Raw genomic sequence first — 26,169 nt, 5'->3', positions numbered from 1 at the left:
TGGTTTCCTCTTCAGCTGGTCTCTCTGGGGGGCAATAGCAGGACATCAGTATGAATGAGACGCCGTTTCGGTCGGACTCGCCTCGGCTTCGATTTAAGCGGTCTTGGTGGCCCAGGAGGAACATCTGGACCAATGAAAACACCATTAAAACAACACGATGAGCTCGATCCCGGCCTCACGCCCTCAGAACGCCTCCAAAACGGACGCCGCTTCTCCTCCGGAAAGAAACGAGGGACACGGGTACGACATTAAATATAAATCCTTTTATAATATACAAATTGTACAGATGTCATGAGCAAATAGGAATGTGGACATAAAGAATACTTTTTTTCTTCCTCGATTGCAAACGCTGCAGCGCCAGCGAGATCAGCACACGATTAAAAAGATACTCAACATTCAAGACGGCGGCCGAGGCGATCGGATGTAAAAGACAAAAAAAACAACAACAAAAAAAACCTCGGAATGCATTTTCCAGAGTTTGTGAGCAAGCAAAATAGTGACAACAGGGGAAAAAAAAGTAATGACGGCATCATATTGTGTCATGTCTACTCTGCCAGCTTCACATCATAGTAGCACACAGGAAATGAACCTTTACATAGTTTATCCTTTTTTTTTTTTTTTTTTTTTACAGCATCACCAACGATTTGCACCGGCGCTACGATCGAGGCTTAGAGACAATAATGCAGATTTAAGACAGAAAAACAGAATTCTTCTTCTTCTACACAAACGTTGTCGCGCAGCAAACATCAGACGGAGGTCTACTTCCTGTCACGGACGGCTACGCTAACACGCTAACACGCTTCAGCGCCGTCTGACTGACGACGCATCAACATCCCGTGTTTTTCTTTTGCGTAACATCAAATGAAAAGAAATCGCAATTACCCACAATCCCCTGGAGTGCACTCCCGCCCCCACCCCAGAAGGCCGCAGCTCCAGCTCAGACAGGCGGACACTGGGTCCGGTTGTACGTGTTGTCAAGGTTACGATCGGCCGTGTTTACGGATGTCCGACAGGAATGTGGCGGGAAAACAGTTCCGCACGGTTTTCCTGTTTCCGTAGGATGCTAACAGAGGCTAACAGGATGCTAACAAAGGCCACAGATCAGCATTGAACAGCAGAAGGAAAGGAAATGTGAAGTAAAATTAAAAGAATACATCTTAAGGATTCGTCAGCTCTCAAAACGGTGTCTGTAGGAGTGGGATATTCTGGAATATATGTGGAATAAGTGCCGATAAAAGCTCAAACAGCCGAAAGAGCAAATAAAAATAAAGAAAATACCACAGAGAACGTTATAATAATTCAATATAGTGGTTACTACTCGTGCAAACTCCTGTTTACAGCTGTGGGAAAAAAATCAATCCTGGCTCAAATACGACCTTTGACCTCGTCTACGCTCACGGATCCCGGTTCTGTCGCAGCGGACAAGCGTCAGTTTCAGGAGGTCGGAAACCGACGGCGGCCCTCAGGAGGTAGCTTGAAGCGTCAGTCAGAAATACTTTTATTTTTTTGTGTGCAAGTTTTAGCGGAAACAGCAGAGGCAAAGGAATTCACGACAAAATCAAAAAATGAAACAGGGAATGGGAAACAGCTCACCTTCATACGAACACAAATCTTTTATTCCCTCGGTCGGGACGCTAGGAATAAAACAACGGATTCAAAATACCGACACCGACTGCAGCGACCCGTCCCGTCGGACGCGACGAACACGAAACACTAAACCGGTGAGCCTCCTGAAGGCGCCGCTACAAGCAGGTTTTGGGCCATTTACAGTCTGATAATAAGGCCAAGCTGGTCACAGTTTGGATTTTCTACTCTACACAAACACAACTGACGTTTTACACTGAAGGAAATCTCAGCGGCGACGGATCCAGAGAGGAGAGAGCACTTACTCAGCTTCATCGACCCGACTGGGAGCAAAAACCTCCAGGAAGGAGACGGCAACAAATCGTCTGCAACAAATCGTCGTCTAAAGGAGCAAACCACAGTGTGTGTGTGTGTGTGTGTGTGTGTGTGTGTGTGTGTGTGTGTGTGTGTGTGTGTGTGTGTAGCAGGGCAGGTAGTTCAATCCGACGTGAGCGGTTTAAGGTCGTCTGACGTCCTTTTATGACGATGCTAAATGCTAAATTTAGCATTTTCTAGCTCCTCCCACGCGGTCGATCTGAAGGCTGTTTGCGTCACACGTCTGTTGGCGACGCCTCCACCTATACGTGACCCCCCACCCCCCCATTATAAATGCATGATTCCTGTTAGATACCCCACTGACAAAACCCATTAGTGGGTTAATGAGAGCTTCACAGCCCCCCTCCCCTCCCCCAGCTTTAAAAGGGAAAGCTGTTTGATGAGCATTATGACTCGCTTATTATCAGTGGGAGGGGCTAAAAACCCTGCCGTGACCTGAAACCAATCCGTCTTTTTCTTTAAATCGTTCTTTTCTCCTCTCTGACATTTTTTCTGGGTTTGATCCTGGTAAACAACAACAACAACAACAACGCGTCCCTCATCGTTGTTCTTCTGTTTGTGGCCTTTGACTGTAAACGTGATTCAGAACGCAGCAGAACGAACTCGAGGTGTTTCCAGCGCCGCCGTCAGACTCGCCATCGCGTCAGAAACCCTCTGTAAGCGAGGTGAGCTCGCCACACACTGATTATCGGCTCTCTTTGAAGCTCTCGGCGGCGTAGAGCTCGGCGTAAACAAATCATCTCCTCACACCCGCTTCGGATTGCCTGTCGCAACAAAACGCCTCCCCCGTCACCTTCACCGCTGTTCTCCTTCCACTTCCTGTCGCATCACGACCTCACCGCGCCGCCAAAACGACACGCGCGTTATCCTGCTGAGGTGCTTCAGCATACCCGCCTTCGTGTTGTCACCCCAGCGTCCTGCCGCCATTCTGCTTGGTGAGTTTTGGGAAAAACGGCTTTTCAAAGGGCTGCTCGGCTGTCAGAGGACTACACCCCCAAACGGGCGCCGTTTCTGACTAGCTAGCTAGCTAAGTCTCTGAAAACGTCTCATCGAATGCGAGCAAAGAAGGTTTCTCTGTGACAAACGAGTTAACGTGAAACATCCACGTTAGCCAAATGAACCCCAAACCGTCGACGTGTGACGGCGAGCGTCGGTTCTTAAAGACCCGGTCACATCAGAAAGGGTTAAATCTAGAAGAAATCTGTAGCTGCAGATGCTAACGCACTAGCATTCAATCCTGCGTTTGCAGTTCATCTCACAGCTACGATAGCATCCCCCATGCTAACTCTATGCTATTGGTCGACAGCGTGCATCCATGTTAAAACGTCGTGACATTTTTCAGACTTTCACTCCTTCTAAACGTGACCGGATCTTTAAGCTCTTCTCATTCTTAAACAACAGAACCCATCTGACCCCCCCTGGCTGTTCCACCTCCGTCTGACTCCGTCCGGCTCCCCCAGTGTCTCCACCCCCCCCCCCAGCAGCTCCTGTAGATCCTGGTTTACATTCATGTGTGGTTTTACAGTCGGGCCGACGCCCGCGGCTAAAATGGGCGGTTCTGTTCTGGTGAGGGGATCGTCTGATTGGACGCAAGGGGAGTTGGAGTGGCAGATCAGGGGTGGTGGGGGGCATCTTGATTTCTCAGGGGTTAGTCTTGAGCCCCCTCTGGGCTCCCATTGGTGGGCGTGGCCTGTGAATCAGGCAAGATCTCCTTGGCTTTGAGCTCCACGCCCGGCGGCTCCTCGTCTTTCTCCTCGTCCGACTCGATCCCGTTTTCCATCACGACGTCCGCCGCCGCCTCGTCTTTGGTCTCGCTCTGCGCTTTGACGTCTGCGGTCGCCTCCGACGCCCCCCGCACGCAGTTTTCCCCCGGATCGCCGTTCCCTTTGGGCGCCTCTCCATCTGTGCCGTCGCCTTCTCCTTTATCTTCCGTCTCCACGCTGACCTCCGCCCCGTCATCCATCCTCTCGCCGTCTGTCGCCGTCTCTTCCCTCACCGCCTCCTCGTCGGCCGCGTTCGTCCTCCCACCGTTCTCCTTCTCCTTCTCCAGAATCTTGGGATCCTCCACCACCTTCTCCGTTTTCGCCTCCTCCTCCTCCTCCTCCTCCTTCTTCTTCTTCTTGCTCTTCGCCGCGTCTTTGATGCAGTTCTTATTGGACTTGCTTCGAGGCTTGAAGATCAATTTCTGAAACATTCACAGTTTATATCAGCGCGTTAGTGGAATGCATCGCATCTCTTTCAATGCGCTTTTGGGCACGGAGACGCATTCATAGACTTAATTAAGAACGGATCACTGGTGGATCTAATATTGTTCAGGGATAATGAGCTCATTCAGACGAGTCTCATTGAAGCCAAAGAGGAAATTAAGGCCGTTCTGACGCTCGCCATCGGTCGCCTGAAGCTCCGCAGTCCCAACAAACAAACATCCAAAATGTCCTCATTTACTTCAACAACTTTTGCAGGACTCGACGGAGAAACAAACGACACGCGAAGACACCCCCCCCCCCGACTCTGGCGAGACGCTCTTGACGGCTATTAACCGTGTTATTGAAGGCAGTTTAAACCGAGGTCACAGACGGAATCAACACGGGTTCATTCCGCCACAGACGAACGATGGTTTAAGAGGCGATTACAACGGTTTCAGGGTCGCCGGGAGGTCACCGACGAACCCGGCGACCCACGTTAAACGTCTGTCGGTGAGGAATTCCTGAAAGGACGCCGCCAGCGTTCGGCTTCGTAAAGCAAAGCCAGCTGTAGGGGGGGGGGGGGGCGAGACGGAGGGCCCCACGTACCTTCGAGTCCTTCCTCTTCCGACTCAAGACGGGCCTCTGGAGGAAAACGATCTGTTTGGTGGACAGACTTCCATCGCTAGAAGGAGACAGAGGCAGAGAGGACGTTAGACGCGTTTAAACATTCAAACGTTTGAAACTCTTTCCAAACAGCCGACAGCTCCTCCAGAATTTATCGTTCTTTCTTTGCTTGAAAAATTGCGGCAGAACGTTCCGATAAAAAACGTGTCATTAATCTCCGTCGAACGCCGAGCGATCCGCACGCCGTCTTGACCTTCCATCAAGATAGTCCAAAAGATCCTCCAGACGCCGCTCATGCTTCACGCTTCTTATCTGACAGTTCAAGGATGCCGCCTCACGTCGGGGGAGGCTCGACCTCATCACCGCCGTCATCCATCAGCGTCACGTCCCACTTTAACTCCTCCCATCTGGAATCATTCCACACACGCGTGCGAAACGCTTCAGCTCCTCTCAGAAGCTGCGTTTCTTCTCTTTTTCACGACTTCCTGGATTATAATCCTCCGTCCCGTGTGATCGTCTCACGCCGGTGGTCTGAAAGGGATAATCCGCCGACTCTCACGCTCACTTCCACTTCACGTCTTCATCTGCTCCTCTTCGTCACGCACAAACCCCCCCCCCCCCTTTTATAGTCGACTGCTGGGCTTCACCCCCCTGACAGCTTTATTGTTGTTTCTGCTTTATTCCCTCCATTATCTCCTGCTATTATTGGACATGGCTTAAAAGGAGATATCTTTGTCCTGCGCTTCAACCACAACAACACACACACACACACACACACACACACACACACACACACACACACGCGCACACACACACAGAGGTTAGATGCCATCTGAAATCAAGCTGTCTGCTTGATGTTGCGCATGAGGAGAGCTGGCAGCTTTACGATCATCAGCCGAACCCTAAAAGCCTTCAGCAAAATCTTCTTCTTTCTCAGCATCCGGTGTGTTTTTCTGCTCCTCGCTCCGATCGGAACCATCTAAAGCCAAACCCCGACTTATTTTTTTATTTTTTATTTTTTCCATTATCTCCTTTCCTTCCACCATTTAGCCATTTGCTATTTTCTCCCAGCCTGCACCAGAATACTGGATGACTTTCCGGCGAATCAAAGCTGAAAACCAGAGAAAAAATCCGCCGCCCATTAGTCCAGAAAGGAGAGGCTGGCTGAGGTCAATACAGGCCTGTGCTGAGGCCCCCGCAGGCTGTCAGCGACCACCACACTGTTACAACTGGAAGCCAAATAGTCTGCTGGGGGGGGGGGGGTCCTTCAGGGGGAACGTCGCTGGAAACACAGGTGTTTATTTTACACGCATCACCCGATTGACTCGCGTCGCCTCCAACGGGGCGATTACAGCGGAGGAACACGGCCGCGCTTCGGTTCACACGAAGAGAGAGGCCTTTAAGTCTTATTTTAAATAACGGCGCCGTGACGATTCGTTAAACATCGTCTATGATCGCCTCGCACGTCCAACACTGATGCATGATGGGTAAAGCAGGGCGTCACAATCTCACCCACACTAAGATAAAGACTTTTATATGTTCGCCACTTTCAGCCCAATTAATTGAGATACCTGCAGTAATTACCGAATTCATCCAGACCTTCTGGTGACGGAAGCTCACATTTACGCTTGTAAATGTCTCCAGCATGTAATTAACCGCCGACGCTAATTGAATGCAGCAAAACACGAATGCATGCTCTGAGACGGCCGCGTGAATTAATGTTGTGTGGAGACGCCGCTGAGCATCAGTTAGCATTCATTCCAGACGCCGCTGAGATCACCGACACTCATCCCATCGCTCTAGATGAAAAAAAAACCTCCATCGGCAAAGAAAAAAGCTGGCGTTTGTACATTTAACACATAAAAATGGAGGAGTCAACAGCACAAAAACAAGTGTAATGAGTATTGCTAAGCTAAATAGATCATCAACCATTATTCTGGCGTGCAAAATGTTGTGGAGGCAGGGAGAGGAATGAGCTCCATCTCGTACCGAATCTGGGCCGACGCTGATTAATTAGCCGTGTTGTGATGTTGTGTTGAGGCGCTTTGAAAGAGAGAGAGAGAGAGGGAGAGAGGGACAGCAGGAAAACAAAGGATGAAAATAGAGAGGTAATTAATCAGCCCTGCTGAGAAGCAGCAGCTAAACATGACTGGATGAGGCGGGGGCACGGCGAACAGTCAGTCAGCGCCCTGATGGAGAGACTGTGGGCGACCTTCATCAATACCTCAAACAGGAGGGCCAAAGAAAAGCTTCACATGAAAAAGAAACCAAGTTAAATGTGAATTCAGGCTGTGATTGGTCGGCGTGAGATCCCTCGCTCGTAGGATTTCCTGTTTATTCTGTTTTTTTAAGGCCGATTTCTCCGGTTTTCTTTGTCTTTAGCTCGTCCGTCAGCTGCTTAAAGAACACATTCCGTCTGGAGGTAAATCTGCGTCCGCGTGACAAACGCGTTGGGCCTTTCGACCGTTAAGCGGCTCACAGCAGCAGCCGTGACCGATGAGTCGAGGGGACGCCGCGTTTTCCGTGAGGAGATTTTTTCCAGCCGGAGTCGGAGCTGCACCTCCGCTGGAAGCTGAGCCCGAATCGGAACAGATTTAGGTCAATGTTTTCTAAAGGCTGTCATATTTCTATGAGGGATAACTTGAGCGGCGCGCGTGCCATCGTTTATACCGTGTTCCAGTTTTCCCGGGGAGATTGTAGAATACAGGAGGTTTTTATGCTCCGGAAACTTTCTTTGGGTTTTAACTTAATATTTCACACCAGTTCAGCTTTTCAAACTGGTATTTTTAAGGGAAGCCGTGAAGCCGCCTCACAATAGGACTAAAAATAACACTTTGCTTTTTTCATTTAAATCACAGGACTTGATTTATAAGCTTGGTGGCAAGAAATAAAACTTCTTGTTTATTGTGTTTAATCTACTACAACTAATATTTAATTTGATTATTTCTAAGTTCTATTAAATGCAATCTTTTGAGTCTTTTGCCTGTTTTGCTGTGTTTTGACACTTTCACGTGCACAAATTTTTGAATGCCAGACCTACTTTGTAATAGAATCGCTATATTTTTGGCTTTTGTTCTTTTATTTCAGTGAAATCTGTGACGACCAGATGTTGGATTTCATTCAAAGGTAAAAGCTCGTGGTCGCAGCGGATGCAGTTCCTGCAGTCGGCCAACAGGGGTCGTCAGAGGTTAGAGATTCTTTAATGTTCCCCTGGAGGTCAGAGGAGCCTCATTACCTGTTAGTCTTGATTACAGGTGTTGGCAGCACACAGGTGAGTCTCCATCCGTAGGTGGCGAGGGACTGAAGCAGAGGAATATAATCTGCCTTCACCTGTAGACCCTGAGGAGAAAGAAAGTCCAGATTAATCCGAACGATCCCCAACCTGCCACGTAAACAGTCTCCACCGAGATCGGGAAAATAAATCATCAAGATTTAAGATGCAATCAAGCGACGTCAGCATCACACAGGAGCTCAGATCGTTAGACCCCCCCCCCACTCTGATATAATGGTTTTAACACGGGTGTGGGCGCCGCCTCCGAGGCCGTTCATCATCAGCAACATGAGTGTAAATCAGCCGCACAAACTCCCAGAATGCCGTGAGGCAGCCTGGCAAACCCGCCTCCATTCATAACGAGTGTGCGTTGGCGCAGCGAGGCCTTGATCAAACGCGACTGCTCGCTTAGCGGCTAGCGGTTAATCGCCGTTAGAGAACGTTCAGACGAGACCTCGTGGCGTCGTCTCAGCGGCGGATTTGAATCAGGACCGGATGACGAAACAGGAAACAACACCGATCCTGATCTGAGGGGAAGTGAGCTGTGATTGGACGATCTCATCATGCTAGGCACCTGCTGAAAGCGAGAAACCGCCATGCGTGTCGTTGACGCGTCCACAGGAAGTAGAGGCCGCTCTGTGTTCGCTAAACGGACGTCTAAATGAGGCGCTATGCAGATTAAGATTATCCTAAAAGACGAGAGGAGAGTAAAAGTTGAAGCGTTTTGGGCTCAAACCTTCATCTTTTCCACATTTCTGAGCAGCGTCGGCGCCGAAACGAGCGGCGAAGGCAGCCGACGTGAACAAAGTGCACTTCAGAACGGAGTCTATTCATAGCGGGGGTGATTGATTCTGCGAGAACAGAGACTCGAGAACACATCACACCCACTTCAGCCGTTACCGCGCCGGAGTGTGAACGTCTCCTCCCATTGCAGGGAGACGGATTATCACACACCAGCGTTTCATTTCCAGGTTCTGATGACAGACGCGTGTTTTAGAGCAGGTATCTGCAGCACATGCAGGAGGTTATTACAGCTGCACAGGAAGGAGTGGGAGTCACTTCAAAATAAAAGCTTTTATTGTGAAGGAGAAACTGTAAAAACCTTTAAGGTGTTTATGTTTATTCTATTATTACAGTATTTACGTGTTTAGACCTTTAAAGGCCCACACCGCGTACAACCTGGTGGTACATTACTGTAATACTACCAGGTATCTTTAACCCTTTAAAGTCAAGTGTTTCACATTTGAATTTAAGACTTCTACTTCATAAGTTTGATTATTTGTTCCTGAAAAACCTGAAACGCGCCATCAGACGGATGCATCTGCATTTTGTGTTGAAAACAATTCCAGATATAGCTAAAAAAATTATGCTCATATATACAAATTCACCTTTTAACTGGTAAACAACAACCGTGAAAGCAACAACATTTATTTACCTGTTCCTACAATTAAATGAATCCAGGATTCGACTCCACTGTGACGCTAAATGAAGGGGGGGGGGCGTGATGCTGTGAGAACATCTAGAACTGATGCTGGTGATGATGACGGACAGGAGGAGGGTTGCCTGCTGATGGCGGCGTAGAAAGAAGTCGTTCAAAGATTCAGCAGCAACAAATGTGGTGAGAGATGTCTGCGGTCAGTTGTTGGTGTGTGTGTGTGTGTGTGTGTGTGTTTGTGTGTGTGTAGTTTAAATAGTGGGAGAGCATGAAGCATGCTGGTCCTTCAGGCCGAACCGGAGCTGCTGTCCCAACACAACTCCCATCTCTTGGTTCTCCCACCACCGCTGGTCGGATTACTTTTGGGATTACAGTACTCCCATTACTCTGCTCATTCTGAGTGGGATTATTTCTGATTAGCATACGGCGCTCATTTCCCACCACGAGCCAGCCTCCACCCCCCGGAGCGACGCCTCGTTTCTCCTCCCCGACCGGGACGACAGAACGAACGCACGGATCAAGCTGGACGCCGCCGACAGCCAATAATTAAAAGAGGAGACGCCGCTCCAGACCTTATTTACACAGGATTACTTTGTGAGTCCGTACTGGGAGGGGCGCGACCGCATATTTCTCTGGTTTGTGTTGGAACCCCTCCCAGAAAGACGCTCTCGCTCAAAAGCCTGCCCGGAAAGCAAATTGAGAAATAATTCTTCTGTAATGGCTCGCTGTTCTTTTTGAAGGAGGTGAAAGTTAATCACACTCCCTGGAGTCTGGCTCCCCTCTCTCCACGACTTATTATGCGGGGGGGGGCCACCCCCCCAGCTTCATCAGCACTAAAGCAAGCCGGAAAAACAAAGCAATCCCATCGCTGTCTTTGTCTCTGATGTTATCAGAGCAGCTATAAAGACGGACCGCGGGGGGAGAGGAGGGCGGCGGGCTAAAGGCGGTCAAAGCTACTGGACATTAAACACAGGCTTGAGGTGGGGGGTTGGAGGGGTGAGCGTCGACCACCTGGCTTAAAGGGCATCGCCTCAGGAAGGAGGGGGCGCGCCGGTCCGTAAATCTCCTCTCGATCGATCCCTGATCAGCTTGGGCGTCTCGTGCCGTCGCGTTCGTGTCGACTGGCGGTTCGACACCACAAATAACGATCCTGGTCCTGCAGCTCCTGAGGTCAGCCGCGGCTCTGCAGACACGGCGCCGTAACGATGAAGCAAATACCTTTAAAAAAGGGCCGTTCAGACAGACGCAGGTCGAACCCCGGAGCGTTGTCACGGCAACGGAGGATTCAGCATCCGAGAGGCGGATGTGGCCGTTTGGAAACAAATGTTTCACATTTATGTTTCCTTGAATGCGTTCTGCTTTAACGATAACAGCTTATTGATAACTTGGTGGTTGGAGCGTTGTGATTGGATGGAGGGCAGGTGATCGCTGATCAATAGGTCATCATTCTATACGTGTTACAGCGTCTTATCTACAGTCTGATTTCATTCATGACCTCCAAGCAGCCGGCGCAGCTTCAGCGGCGAAGGAAAAACTCTGACCATCGGGGGGGGGGGCAGCGGTTCACCCCCATATCTCCGGTTTATTGGCTTGTTAAATTAGCCTGCCAGCCAGTTTGTAAAAGACGTCTCGACTGATTCTGCAACCTGTTTCTGATGAAGAGGCGACCCCGGAGAGGAAGACGAAGCGTTTCCTGTGTCTCAGCCCCCGCCCCTTCATCAGACGCTTTGCATCTCCTCATCGCTTCATCTCCCGCCACAGCGCCGCGATGTCCCTTCATGGCTGCGCCTATATTAAGCCTCCATCGGAGCATCTCTGTCATGTGGTTGCTAGGCAGTGGAGGAGGAGGTGCTCCAGCGGAGCAACAAGTTCAGAGATGAAGCAAACACGAATCTGTCAGTTACTCATTATTGTAATCTATTACTCTCTGATTCACATCCTACCAGCTGATGATGTCACCCAGACGCCTCGTCAACGAAACCAAAGTGAAGTTCACGCGTCGACGTCTCTGCTGCACTTATATTTTAACCCTTTAAAGCCAAGTGGATCATATTTGACGTAGGATTTTTGAGACTTCCTCAAGGGTTAAAAACATGAGGTACACAATCAGACTCACCCATCTGCATTATGCATGCAAAAAAAATTCCGGATTTAGCGACAATTACACAAATTACAGCTCATATATTTGAATTTGTCTTTTATTTTTGGCAGGATGTTCCATTAGGACCTTATTTTCCAAAAATTATGGCACTTATGTAATAGTCCAGGCTTTGAAGGGTTAAAGGAGTCCAGCCTGTGACGATCAGCTGATTATAAATCCACCTTTTAAAACACTAATCATACGTAGCAGCATGAAACTGAAACAGATTTGTGCTTCAGTGAAGGTTCTGGACGTCGGTTCATGTAATTACTGGTTCCAGGGGCGTCGAGCCGGTGACCTCTGACCCCTCCATCGCTTCATCTTCCTGTCGTCTGACGGGGCAGAGCGATCTCTCACCGGTGCAAACGACTCTCCTCCGATGTAGGTCAGCGGTTCTCTAGCCCGAGTCAGACGGGATGGAGTCGTGGTGGACTGGTGGGGGGGGCCCTCATTAACCAGCAGCTCTCTGCACGCCGTCACACATGTAGGACACAGCATGGATCCGCCACGGGGGGGGGGGGGACGTAGCGGATAATAAACTACATTTTAAATACGGCACCGGCGCCGCGTTCTAAACCTGCAGCGTTCGTAACACGTGTGACACTAGTGTGTGTTTCTGAGTTCCTCTCTCCTAACCAGCGCGATTTTGTGACACTGGGGGGCCAAAACTGAGTGCCCTCCTGCAGGAGCATACACACTTTCTCCTCCACCTTCCCCAACGGTTCTTCTTGTTTTCCAGATCAAGGGGGGGAGCTCACGCCATCGTTAAACCGCACATCTTGACCTCCTGAGACCCGTGGCGTTCGATGGATGAAAACATATCGGGGGGGGTGTGTGTGTGTGTGTGAAAAAGCTGGATATGTGTAGAACACACACACACACACACACACACACACTCCTTATTACATCTGTTCCAGACGCTCGACTGTCTGATTTGGCTTTAAATCATCCGAGCGAACGCCGCCTCCTAACCGCCGAGCTAATAAAGCAGGTGACCGGGGAGCCGCTTCGCGTCCCGCTCGCCGCTTTTATAAGTTATGTACAAACAATGTGCAGCGGCCGCCGTATGCAGACGTAATCATTTTCCTATCGATTCTCTCCCCGGCTGTGATTACAGATACGACGGCCCCCGCCGCCTCCGCTGCAGCCAATTAGAGTAACAAATGCTCACGCCGGGATTATTCCTCCGCTATGGAGGGGTCAGCAGCGCCAAACATTCCCTCATTTACCTCCAGTGTTATGTGGCCTTGCAGGATAATTTAATTTTAATGTGTTGAGGTTGGGGGTGGTGGGATGGGGGGGGGGGGGTGTACGGAGAGTCGTGTTGACATGAGGTGAATGGACTCCGGTTTTGTGCCGACCGCGTTCCATTCTGCTTCTTTCTGAGGTGGAGGCTCATCAAAATGAGATTGTCTGCACAGCCGGGCAGCAGCTAGTGTGTGTGTGTGTGTGTGTGTGTGTGTGTGTGTGTGTGTGTGTGTGTGTGTGTGTGTGTGTGTGTGTGAGTGAAATCATGCTCTTTGGGGATCCAGGTAAATTGACCCTTTCTGGATGATCATCTCCAGAACCCGGCGCTGCAGCTGTACATTGATTTTTGGACCTTTTATCTCACATTTCTATCTTACGGGGACACTTCACCCAGATTATACGTCTGGTCCTCACATGGGGGGGGGGGGGGCACTCTAAAACCTGCTCTACTGCTCTCTCTGGAGGATGAGTGTCAAGTCTGAGAGAACCAGAATAAATTCAGGTTCTTAGAACAGACGTTTTACAAAGTGTGGCTGGGAAAATTCATGATTTTTAAGCAGCGGAGAGAATTTGAGGAAAGACAACAAACCTGATCTTTTTAATTGAGATTTAAACTCTTTTTTTTTTTTTAAGTTTAAATACAATTTGAACACAAGATGCTCACATTCGTACGAGAACGACGTACGTACGAGAAGTATTCAGATTTATGAGGCTGATCTGTCGGCTGAGGTGAAGACGTTGCTGCTATCCGCCACCCCCCCCCCGTGAGCGTGACATGACAGATGCGTCTGTAAAATTTTAGTACTGTCTTGAGAATCGAGGATAAACCTGGTCCCCCCCACCCCCACCCAGCATGTATCTGTAATAATGGACCCAGCTCTCTGCGTGGAGACTTGAAGTGGATAATGGCGCGGTAAACAACGCTGAAAGGCTTCTGAGAGGACGTTGGCGGCGCTGAAGGTGAATATCAGTTCATCTTTTAATAAAAACACACATTCAGGGATGTTTTTGTGACTCCGGCGCTCCTTTACTGTTTTTATCCGGATGCAGAACGGCTGAAACACGAACATCCTGCTGCAAACGCACTTTGCTGGTCTTTATAAATACATTCTCACCTGACTGAAACCTGAAAGAGGACGTGTGTTGTTGGTTCTTTTGTTTTGTTTTTGGACAGTAAAGATTGCTTCCATTCCATTAGTTCTGCAGCAGCTCCTGCATTGATTTTCCCACAGGACACAATAAATGAAGAGCTGGTCCTAATTGGACTTTCATAGGCAGACCCTCGGTGATGTAGATCCCTACATGTGGCTCCAATTCAAGCCAGAATGACTCCAGCAGCAGCTGCATCACATTCTCAAGACTTCAGCCCCAAAAATCTGCTCTTTATCTGTTCCTGATAAAAAGGAACGTCAGAACGCGCCTCTTTAGCGCCGAACACGTTCTAACGCCGAACACATGAATCCTTCTGCGGCGTGTCGGCGTGTTATTTCTGTTGCGTTGGCTCCGGGCGGTGCTCTGCTGTTATTTACAGACGGGTTTCACACAGAATCAGAGTTTGTCAGGTTGACACTTATTTCTGTTTGCTTGTTTTTCTTCATTTCTGTTTTTTTCTTTTATCGCGCTTCCATCGCTTCCTTAAATATTTCTGCATCTCATCACAGTACAACTCATCTCCAGGAACAGATTGCTTCAGGGTGGGCTCGTGCAAACAAACAGGAACAATTTTAAAAAAAATCTAACCAAAAACATATTTCAATGTGAGACGGGGCTTTTTCTGATTTTTTTAAATTTTTTTATCAGTTGTTAAATGACGACTAACTTGGCGCGGAGCGGCTCATGTTTCTTCTGTCTTCATTGTGTTTCTCGGATGATATTTCAGTCAGAACCCAACACACACACACACACACACACACACACACACACACGTTGTCTATGGGAGGCCAGTTATGGAGAAGGGACAGCTTTATTGGATTAGGTTGATAAACTGGAATTTTGATCAGGGTTTAATTCGATTTAAAGAGACCCCCCCCTCGGCGGAGGAATGTGCTCCACTGACTGATCCTCCAGTCGTAACTCAAATCGCTGTTCAGCTTTTCATGATGATTAAAATGATGATTCGGTTCAGTCTGAGGCCTTCATCCCACAGCCTTTAAAAGATCTTCCGCTCGTCTTCTTCATCTCTGAGCGTCGCACGTTCCACCGAAACGAAGAGGGAACCCCCCCCCCCCCCCCCGACCTGCAATCTATTTATCGTGCTCCTCAAACAGTGAGGGACAGCCGTGGAGACGCTGCGAGGCCTCGATGCCGATCAGGTTTGGATCGGTGCCGACGGCGCAGGTGAAGCCGTTTTTGATGAAGTCCCAGCGGACGAGCTGATTGGCTCTCCTGGAGCACCAGGTGTCAGTTTGGCCTCGTTGGAGGAAGCCCTGAAATCCATTAAGCTGTAACAGAATTACTCTTCATCCCAGAGGGTGTGTGTGTGTGTGGGGGGGTAACTTCCTATTAGCACATGTGGCTAACGCACCTGGCTGGACAATCCCATAAACTGGGATTTGCCTGATGGGCCTTTGGAGTTGTTGATGGGTGGAGCGGGGGCTGATGGGTAGGATGATGTCAGAGGTCCGGCCTCTAGAAGACGATTCGTGTTTTAAATACCGCCGCACACGCACTGAATGTCACGTTTATTAATAAAAGTCTTTCTCAGACACCGTCGTGACAAATGAAGTGAAAAGCCGCCATAAAGGCCACGAGCCGTCGATAGCGGTTCGTATTGATCCTGCAGGTCGATCAACCTCCACTGGAGACATCGACTCTGTTCTTTAGAAGAGTTCCTGTTGTGTTTTGTATTCATTTGTTTGACGACGCCGTTTCCAAACCTGTGAAGGTCACAGCTCAGGATTCAGTCTGGACCTTCAGGTCTGGCGTCCTCCTCCAGCGTGTTTCTCCTTCATGTTCCAGTCAGGTCAAACCTTCAAATAGTAACGGCTGCAGCGCCGCAGGGCCAACGTGTGGGTAGGAGCAGGGAGCCATTTGTCAAAGTAAACCCCCCCCCCAAAAAAAAAACAGAGGGGGGGGGTAATCAATCAACAGGGCTAATTCTTTTCTAGGGTAATGGTCCTGTGAGTTTAAACTCATGTTTAACACAAACCTAAAAAAGGTTTGTGTTCAAGGATTTAGCCCCGATGCTAACGGTTTGTTAAGTCCCAGAAACCCCCGTGACCCACGAAGAGGAAAAGAAGCGGCTGCAGACGGCTACGGTCGTCCCCCCCCCCCCCCCCCAGGTTAAAATGCATTCAGCAGAGGTAGATATGTAAAAACCAGAAGGGGGGGATGATCAGGTTCAACATTAGTTTGGTTTGATGCTACATGTTAAGCACTCAAATTAAAATGCCCCCCCCCCCCACTCACGTCGATGACGGTCCACTGCTCCACCACGATGGCGTCGTACGTGGGGGTGGGCGCGTTGGGCTCGCCCTCGCTCCCCTCCTGGAAGATGAAGACGCTTTCTACTGACTTGGGGGGCAGATCTGCAGACAGGAGAAAGGGAGAAACGGTCTTTATGTCTTCTGCTTACGGCCCCCCAGGCAAGAGGAAATGGAATGACATCAGTCAGGTTCACACACTGGCCTTATTACATGAGCAGCGCGCTCGTATTCATTATGCAGGGTGACAGCTGGGGGGGGGCAGGGACGTCTCTTCAGGGACGTTAAAGACATTTCATCTCATTTTTATTTATTAATTTAATATAATCAGAATATAATCTGATAATCAGAATATATTCTGATAATCCAAATTGTTAACGCAAAAAAAGCTGCGTATTTCACCTCTTAAAAATAAATTATTTTAGTGGGGGGGTGAACAATCACAGGTTCATCACTGTGCCCCCCCTCCCCCCATCGGGAGCCCCCTCTCCATCCAGCGTCACTCCCTCTGCATTTGCTGCACATTACATGCAGGCAGGCTCTCAGGCATCACACACACCGGTGAGGACCACCCCCCCCCAGCCCCTGCCCCCCCCCCCGAGCTCCCGCCCCCCCCGGCCGGTCTGAGTGCTTTCTCATTAATCCCACTCCGTTTCCACACTAATAAAGTTTGCTGGGGGGGCCGGGGCTCCAACACTACACACTCCACATTTCATTACCGGGGCCAAATAATGGGGGGGTGAGAGGCAGGTGGAGGAGGGAGGGGGGAGGAGGCACGACAGGCTCTTAAATTCCCCCCCTTGAAAACCCATTTAGGACCCGAGCACGCTCAATTGAAGGCATCTCTCAGGCGTCCAGCGGCCCCCTCCTTCATGCAGACATCGTTCACCCCCCTGTACCCCCCCCCCCAGGACTTTCTCCACTTCTTTCTTCAGCCGTCGGCAAATAATTGGAAAGACATCCTTTATTTTTTTTTTTGGTAAAACATTTGTCGGTTTCCTGCCCCCCCCCCTCCCCGTGTGGATCGCTCAGGTGAGATCCACATGGGGGGGTTCGGTCTGGTGGCTCCGGGGGGAACAGCCTGTCTGTGGAGATAATGCAGATGGGGGCTGAGCGGGAGGAGAGAGAACCAGAGGAGTGGATGAGAAGGAGTCGGTTGCTGGGGGGGGGGGAGGATGTGGGGTGGGGTGGGGGGGTTGCATGCGTGAATAAACATTATCTCGCTCCTGTTGACTGAGGGCTCAGCCCAGCTGCCCTGGGGGGGCCGATGAGAATAAGTTGTTTACACTTGCAAAAAAACCGCCGCGTGCCCCTCAGTGAGATTGTTCTACTCCACCCCCCCCCCCACACACACGCACTCAATCCCACCCCCCCACTCTGACTCACTGAAGGTCACAGGGTGAGGCATGCAGATACAGCATTAAAAACAGGAAGTGACAGCGCAGGGACAGGAAGTCGCACCCCGTTAGACGTGAGCGACACGCCGGAGCTGGAGTCAGCAGCCACGTGACGCGCGCACACACACACACACACACACACACACACACACACACACACACGCACACACACACACACACATGCACACACACACATACACACGCACACGCGCACGCGCACACACACACACTGAGGGTTACCTGCCTCAGGTGACGTCTGCAGACATGATTTAAACATGGCTGCTCGCCCCCCGCCTCACAGAGCCAAAGGAGGGGGGGGCTGACAGCTTATCTATATTTCAAACGTGACAAGTGGACATCCAAGGAGGGACAGTTGGACACGGAGGGGGGGGTCCTCGTGTGTGGGCAGCTCTTCTCCACGGAGCTGAAGGTTTGGCAGGCGGCATGCTGGGAGCTGTGGTTTACTGGGCAGACTGGTGGAAGCAGAGTGGAGGAGGGGCAGCGGGACGATTCGAGGGGGGGGTGACCAGTGGCTTTGGCCTGAATGCAGACGATGAGGAGTGAAGGTAAGCATGGATACACATATTGATCCACAGATATTCCCAATATGCAGATGATGGACCGTTTTCCCTCCTGATGATGCGTTGGAGGTCGTCTGGGGAGTCGAGCTGCAGCTGAATTAATCCCACCTGCGTGTCGCTGAGGTAATCCCATCACGTCTGCTGACTGTTCGTCAGCAGGATTATTATTATCTGGAAGAGTTTCCCTGAAACCAGAAGGGACCGGGCTACAGCAGATCCAGTTCAACTAACATCCCATAAGAAAAAAAAAAAAAGGTCGCATCCAAGATCCTCTTTGGCAACGCTTTCTGTAAATAGAGTTCACCAAACATTTGTCGTCCTTCTGCAGAAACCAGCTGACTGGATTTCCAGGAAGCAGCGGAGGGGGCGGGGCCTCAGGGAAACAAGCAAATCCGTTATTTTGGGATCCAGGCCTGGATTCTCACTTTAAACTAATGACACCAGTTTAACACATATGATGCTCGTCCATCACTGCCTTTCCAACAGGAAGAGGAAAAGGAAACCTGATGTGACTTCCACATTTCCTGCACACCCCCCCCCCCTTCCACTATTGGCTTGTTTGACTGTCGTGTGTACGAATAACTCAAAGGACAGCTCTCCATTATTGTCGCTTCTTTTGGCGGAAACAACCTGAACTCCAGGGAGAGATTGTGAACTTAAATGTGTGTGTGTGTGTTTACAGGCAGTGTCTTGGTGTGTATGAAACTTTAATGCATGTTTTATGACAGTGGGCCCTCCCTTCAGCCTGAGGTCTGTAAATTCAATCCTATACCGCTATAGTATCCCGTCAGAGTGTGTGTGTGTGTGTGTGTGTGTGTGTGTGTGTGTGTGTGTGTGTGTGTGTGTAAATGTGTGTCCCTCTGGACAGCCGACTATCTGGAGGCGCAGCGTTTAGGAAAAAGGCCCAGCGCAGCAAACAGACCAGCAGATAACGTGAGAACTGCAGGTCAACGAGCAGCAATATGAACAACACACACATGTCGTTGTCATGGCAACGCATTCTCTCAACGTTTCATCCAACAAATTCAACTGTGTGCAAAGAAAACATCATTGAGGGTTATAAAGTCTCTTTTAAGGTTGGAAAAGGTAAACAGATGCTAATCGCTGTGCTAGCGGACCTCATTATGGGATCATACACTGAAACACGACTGCAGTAATTATGTTTCCTTATCTCCACCAATGAGGTCACGTTATCGCCGGCGTGTGTGTGTGTGTGTGTGTTTGTGTTTTAGTAAAATTCTATGGAAATTAAAGGTGAGAAGGTTGAGCGTTCGATGGGGAATGGAACCTTCTGGAGAAAACTTCCATTATTAGGACGACTGATGATGATGTCACTAGAGGGTGTCGAGGTAGCCATGTCCTGGGGGTCAACAAGCACTGGAAAGTATTTCAGATGAACCTCCGTCAGGTCAAAGGTTAACGTGATCTCTGCCTTGGCGTTTTCTTGTGGATTCTGAGTCCAAATTAATCCCTTTTCCAAAAAGCAGAAAACGAAATGAGACCACATCTGTCTATAGCTATGATGCATTTAGGGACTCCGGGGAAATCTGTTGTAATTTCATAATCTGTGTCAGATTAGACTTCAAATTGTCCAATCAGGAAGTTTTGAAGGGTTTTAATCCGGGTCAGAGATCTTCTCCTCTCCCATCGTTCAGCCCTGGTGAGGCGTGGACCCCTCTCCTCCTTCGTTCTCCTCCTCATCAGTATTTAAACCCAAACCCTCCCGTCACTCCACCACAGATCTCTCAATCCACTCGTGCAGCAGAGCTCAGCTCTCATTTACTCTCATTTAATCCTTGACTCACTGCTTTGACTCACTTTACTAATTTGCCTCTTTGCCTTCCCATGCTGGGGTCCCATCCATCCATCCTCCAGGATCAATGCTGCCAGAGACTCTCTATCCAGCCCAGAACCTCCCGTGACCCGCCTCCCCACCGCTCACCCCCCCACTCCCAAAGGCATTGAACCAACAGACTGCGATCCATAAAAACACTCCCCCTGAAAGAATAACTTCTGTAAAACAGTCGTTCTTTTTTTGTTCTCCGTGGATCGGTTTATATTTTCATGGACCGTCCTTTACAGTAAACAAGGTGTGGAGGATAAATCCTACAAAATAAAACAATACGACCAGCATAAAAACTGTTTTATTCTAACTATAATAATAAACGTGAATCCAGTTTGTATCAACTTTATTAGCAGCGTCCTTCGTAACGTCACACCAACATTTGTTTCTTGTTGGTTCTGCTAGCTTGGGAGTTTCAGTTTATTGGTATTGTGTTCTGTGTTAGCGATCACATGACCACCTTTAAGAAGGTGGTCATGTGACCGAGGCAAGCATCTCCACAAGCATCAAGAGTGACTCAGAATCCACTCATTTAAAAAAAAAAAAGGTACATAATCAGATCAGAAACAGAAATAAAGGAAGTTCTGCATTCTTTCTGTGTGTCCCGGTACCGACTGACCCACGGACTGGTACTGGTCCACGACCCGGGGGTTGGGGGTCTCTGGTCTACATGACAGCTGAAGCATGTCACCAATCTGTTTTCCCTGTCCTCTGAGTCCCTGATGTTCTTTCGATGCTCATGAGCTTCAGATGTTTCCTCTCATCACAAAACGCAGCAACTCATCTCAACAAAGTTGCTAAATATAGAAGCGGCGTGAACGGATAGCGATCCTGAAGAGGCGCCGCGTGGCTGTTTGATGTAATTAGCTGCCGACAACAAACGGAGTGGCGCTTTTGATTCCATGCCGCCAGCTGCTCCCCGGAGGCCGAACCTCACAGAGAACCCGATCTCACCTCCGTAGAGTACGACCGCGTTCTAAAAGGCGTTAAACTTCAATCCTACACGTCGGTGACGGAGACGCGCTTTCATAATGCAGCTGCTGTAATTTTACTGCTCAAAATATGTGTATCAGTGCATGAAAAATGCAGGATATGTGGAGGACTAATAGATTGAAAAAAAAATCAGAATAATGCACTTCATTACTTCATTCTCAGGACATAAAATATGCAAGGAGGCGCTAATTTGTTATCAGGTTCATTATCTAGTTTTCAGAGTTGCTGAAGCGTTCACTTTCCCACATTAATGAATTATGACTCTTATTTAAACTGCCTGACGTTTTCTTTCTTTTTTTTTCTCCAGCGTCAGAACGAAACTGAAGCGTCTTTCTCTGATGGAGGACGACGACACCCAAACAGGAAACAGTTTAAAAAGACGATACCAAAATGCTCAGAATACAATAATGTCATCTGCAAAAAACAGACGCCGACTGATAACATATCATTTACAGCCTCGGCTTAGACCCGTTTAGCTAATAATCGTCATTTTTGTCGACTGACTGTAGTTTTTGCGTCGCTCAGGAAGCGGCGGTCACTTCCAAGCAGAGCCGGTTGCTAATCGATGACATCACGGCTGGAGTCGTTGCAGCCATCCGATGAATGTTTTGAGGTAGACAGAACTCCATGACACTTATTGAACTGCATTATCATAGACAACTGTTGTTTGAATATATTCTGGTTTTTATCTGCTGGAAAATAATGCATAATTAATGGCGGCAGGTCGAGGTGCATCGCTCGCTGCCCGCGGGGCTTTTTATTTCATGGAGGCCAATCTGAATCTGCCTGATGTTGACATTTTAATGCTAATACTGTGAAGGTGCAGGAAGGCAATTTGTTTTTTTTGTTTTTTTTTGTTTTAATAGAGTTCGTACGGTGGAATAATTCTAGAGAGGAGCAATGGCAGAGGTAAAGGCTGTTTGATATTCAAGGGAATAAAAGTATTTGTGTGGCTAATATATTCTCTGATGGTGTGATGGTAAAACTCACCGTTCGCGTTACCCAGGTAGAAGTATCCATCCACCAATGAGGCTCCGTTATTGAAGTGGTGGGTCATGTGATCCAGCCAGTTGGCCTCCACGCCCTTGATGCCCTCGTCGCAGTTCTGCACCTGCAGCGGCACCTTGACGGTGTAGTACTTCACCAGTCCTGCCCGCACCGGTGGGTGGTTGAACAACGCCAGCAGCTCCACACCTGCAGGGAGCAATTTTAAAATTTTTAAAACATTTTCACTTCAAATCCAGCGTCTGTTTCTCGAATTTCAGCTGCTCTTCTTTTACAGTCAAGGCGTTAATGATAAAATTATACGCAGTAACTACAGTAATTCCCCCCCCTTTTCATTCTTTTTAAGTCATGGAGGACACTTTTTAAACTCAAACCAGTAAATTAATAATAATCAACTGAAAGTATTTCTCTGAAATACGCAAATAAGGACAGTAAACAAGATTCTTGGCCAATAAAAGCTGGCAGCGGTGTTCGCCGCAAATCAAACCGTGTTTTGCTTTCTTTTCCTTCCAATCATTTTGATTTGGTTTTTCTGGCACTACAGGTTATATATGTATGAAAAAAACTGGATCGCTAAAGTAGATGATTCATTGGTGTGGTTTTTTTTTTGTGGAAACATTCTGAATGCAAAGCAAGAAATAGCACCGACAAAAACAGAAATAAAAAAAGACGTGGAAATGAGTATCTGCAGATTGGGTACCATCAGAGCTCCGAAAGAAAAGGCGTTTATCTAAGATGTTATATTAACATTTTCCCCTGAAAAAGTCTTCCATTTTAATATTTATAAAAATTACAGATATTTGCTTTTACTTCTGCAGTCGAGATAAAGTTTCTAAGAACGCTGTGAAACAACTTCTGCAGCTGTTTCATATTCGTCTCTGACGTCTTGTAAACCTCCACGAGAGTCCTACAAATTGGCGTCCAGGCCGCTGTTGTGAAAGCGTTGACATCATTACCATACCGCCAACAAAAGTGGCACCTGGCAGGCGGGAAAAAAAAAAAAAAAAAAGGTCCGGGAATGAAAAGCCAATACAAGATGAGATCTGTGTTTATTTTCAGTCGCTTCTCCTTCAACAACAAACGTGAAGCGAATCAGAAGCTGTTTGACCGTCTCGGCGCTGGCAGCCATCCCCCGTTGTTCCTTTTTTAACGTTGTTTGGAATTCGTGTACCTCTGTTGATGCGGAACTTAAAAGGGCCCGTTTTCACTGTAACCAAGTTAATTCATAGGCTAACCTTGAATAATGCATTAAAAACTCTCCGGCTAGCTGTTGTTTACATCAGAAATATCCATAATGTGCTGCTTCTCAGGAGGGATATTTACCCGCCGTACCTGTGTCACCGCTCCGTTCTGATATAACGCTAAATCAAAGCGGAACGACTTTTATTGGATGTGATGTGAGTGGGTAAAATATTTGCTCTGCTTAGCTTTGAAAAACACACACACACACACACACACACACACACACACACACACACACACACACACACACACACACACACACACACACACACACACACACACACACACACACACACACACACACACACACACACACACAGGAAACATGAAATGTGAGCGGGGTTCAAATCAGAGGAAGCCTCTCAAACAGTCTGCTAGCGTTTCCCTTCTCTCCTACCAGTGCAAATGTTGGCCTGTCATTCTGCAAGTGAACCAGATGGATGAGCAGAATGTGCGGCCCTGTCACCCACACACTTAGACACGGGGTGGCGGGGGGTGGGGAGGGGGGAGCAGGGCTCAGTGGTCCAGCAGACACCCAGAAAGAATGAATCATTTATATCCATTTCTTGTCTGGCTCGTCTGACTGATGTGACAGCTGGCCACCAAATTCCATAAATCTCATCATTTGTCACTCGTGAGAAAAGTTGATTCTCAGCAGAATATTTACACCCCCTCCCCCCCACTTTCTTGTTACCAAGACAATATGGCGACCTTATCCGGGATCACACACGACGAGGACGAGGACGACGCTGGAACGCGTTTGGGTCTCCGTGGGTGAATGGATTTGGACGAGATAAAGCGATAAAACGGTTCGTGTGCACGAATCTGAGGCGTTCCATCGCTGCCGTCTGACCCGCCGATCCTCCGCGTGTCGGTCGGCCTCAGGCGGGTCATGAAAACCTTGTGTCTGACTGGTTTGCAGCCCTTTTTCCTGTCAGCGAGGAGTAATTGGATGAATTAAACTCTGTTCTGTAAAGATCCGTCCAAACGAAGGACAGAAAAACAACAAGAACCTCAGATACCGTTTAAATATTTGCATGCGCTGCGTGTTCATTAATTACTGATGACACCTTGAGCTTCTTGTTTGCTCCTTTTCTAAACTTTTTATCTCATCAGGAATTCTTTTTGGGTGTGTAAACATCTTTTCAGCAAAAGCTGTGTAAGAGGAGATATACCAGAGCATCGGAGGGATTAGGAGCTCCGCCTGAGGGCAACTTCAGCCGGCTGGAAGAGATAAGAAAAGACCATCTTCTGATATAAATGTGGAGGTGTGAAAACACCTCTCGGTGACGTCCACAACTGTGGGATGACAGCGAGTCAAAGAGGAGCTTCTTGTCTGACGCGTTTTAACGTTTTTAAAAAAAAACTCTGATAAAAAAACAGCAGCGATTTAAATAATCGGTGGAATCGATTCATTCAAGTTTTCATTTTGGGTATTATACACAGCAACGAGTCACAGCAACAATCACATGCTGTGACTCGTCTTAAAATTCATCTTACGAAACGGCAGCTGCGGGATCGGGAGCAGCGTGACTCACACGGCGGATCAGAACTCATGAAATGACATTAGAAATGACTTGATTACAGTGGAGGGTGATAAACGGGTTCTGTTCCCACGTTCCCTTCGACAGGCTTGAGACTCGGGGTGAAAATAACTTAGGAGTGGGAGAAAACTAGAGGAGTTCTAGAAGAACACGAGGTTTTGGAAAACTTGATCTTTGAGAAACTCTGTCAGTTGACGGTCACTGCAAACAACACCATGAATCATGACTGTGTGAAAGAATCAAATTAACTTCTCAGAGCAGTCGTCTGCTCTATGTATCTCCAGGAAGCAGCGGTAATAACGGTGCAGTCATTAGCTTTTTGAGATCTGAGATGTAATTGGTCCTCATAGATAATTTTATTAATGCTAAAGAGGATTATTATTGTCGTTTGTTGCTACAGGGCAGCAAACTCTAACTTGACGCCGTTAATAAGTGGCTATTTGGAGGTACTTCCTTGTGTCGCAGACACACAACCTCCTTTGAACCTAATGGAACAATTTCATTACATCAGCAGACGACCCCGAAGCCGTCCAGAATCCGGCCTTCGTGGCTAACCTGACTGATTGTCGCTGGCGGCCCAGCTAACGAGAAAACGAGCGCGTGAGTTTTGTTAGGAGGCTGAAGGCACGTCGCTTCAAAAGGTCAGCGTCTGCGACCCCCCTGACACGGGGGCGATCGCGTCGTTTGGTCAGTCCAAGTGGTGGAAAGACGAGAAGATGAGAATCTAGACTTTAGTTATCATCCGAGTTGGTTTCAGATAAATATAATCACGCTTTCGGTGCCCCCCCCCCATTTGTTCCCCATGGATAGTTTTTGCTCATTTGAATCAGTCGTATCCGCTGAATATTTACCACACATGGTTGTCTTATCCTGACATAACTGAGCAGCTGTCCCCACCATGTTACACTTTCGTTTTACCCCCCCCCCCCCCGAGTCGCTTCCATACAAACCATCCAAGTATTTAAGTCTCCCAACTTAAGGGCTCAGTTTCTCCCCAGAACTCCCTCCTCGGAGAAGGAGATCCTGTCTTGACCGTAAAGCTGCAGACTTTCTCCAGCTCTGCCAAACCCCCCCGCGCGGCGTTCACCTCGCTATCGGAGGATTAGCGCCGACAAGCCAGCAGTAGCCCAGACTTTTGGGCCTCCTTGGCAGACTGGGCATTAGCAAAGAGTGACATGAGAGTTTGGCAGGCTCTGCTAACACCCCAGCTGGCTGGTACACCGGCGCTGCTGGCGTTGCCACAGAGACTCTAGCAGGCGGGGGGATGAAGATGGGGATA

At 48.6% G+C, this 26,169-nt stretch overlaps 1 protein-coding gene across 1 annotated transcript in view; it reads right to left on the bottom strand.

Moving 5' to 3' along the window:
* Positions 1 to 248: 248 nt before the first annotated feature.
* LOC137601006 (raftlin) overlaps positions 249 to 26,169 on the bottom strand; it is a 76,145-nt gene continuing 50,224 nt past the window's right edge. The window contains exons 6-10 of the mRNA XM_068322974.1: positions 22,090 to 22,293; positions 16,272 to 16,390; positions 8,005 to 8,108; positions 4,752 to 4,827; positions 249 to 4,144 (exon numbers count right to left, since the gene is read on the bottom strand). Coding sequence (XP_068179075.1) covers positions 3,608 to 4,144; positions 4,752 to 4,827; positions 8,005 to 8,108; positions 16,272 to 16,390; positions 22,090 to 22,293 — 1,040 coding nt within the window. The 3' untranslated portion in view covers positions 249 to 3,607. The remainder of the gene's footprint in view (positions 4,145 to 4,751; positions 4,828 to 8,004; positions 8,109 to 16,271; positions 16,391 to 22,089; positions 22,294 to 26,169) is intronic.

This window comes from Antennarius striatus, chromosome 9, assembly GCF_040054535.1.
Source record: "Antennarius striatus isolate MH-2024 chromosome 9, ASM4005453v1, whole genome shotgun sequence".
NCBI classification, from domain to species: Eukaryota; Metazoa; Chordata; class Actinopteri; order Lophiiformes; family Antennariidae; genus Antennarius; species Antennarius striatus.
The sequence above is the reverse complement of the archived record's forward strand: the minus strand, read 5'-3'. Positions and strand labels throughout refer to the sequence as shown.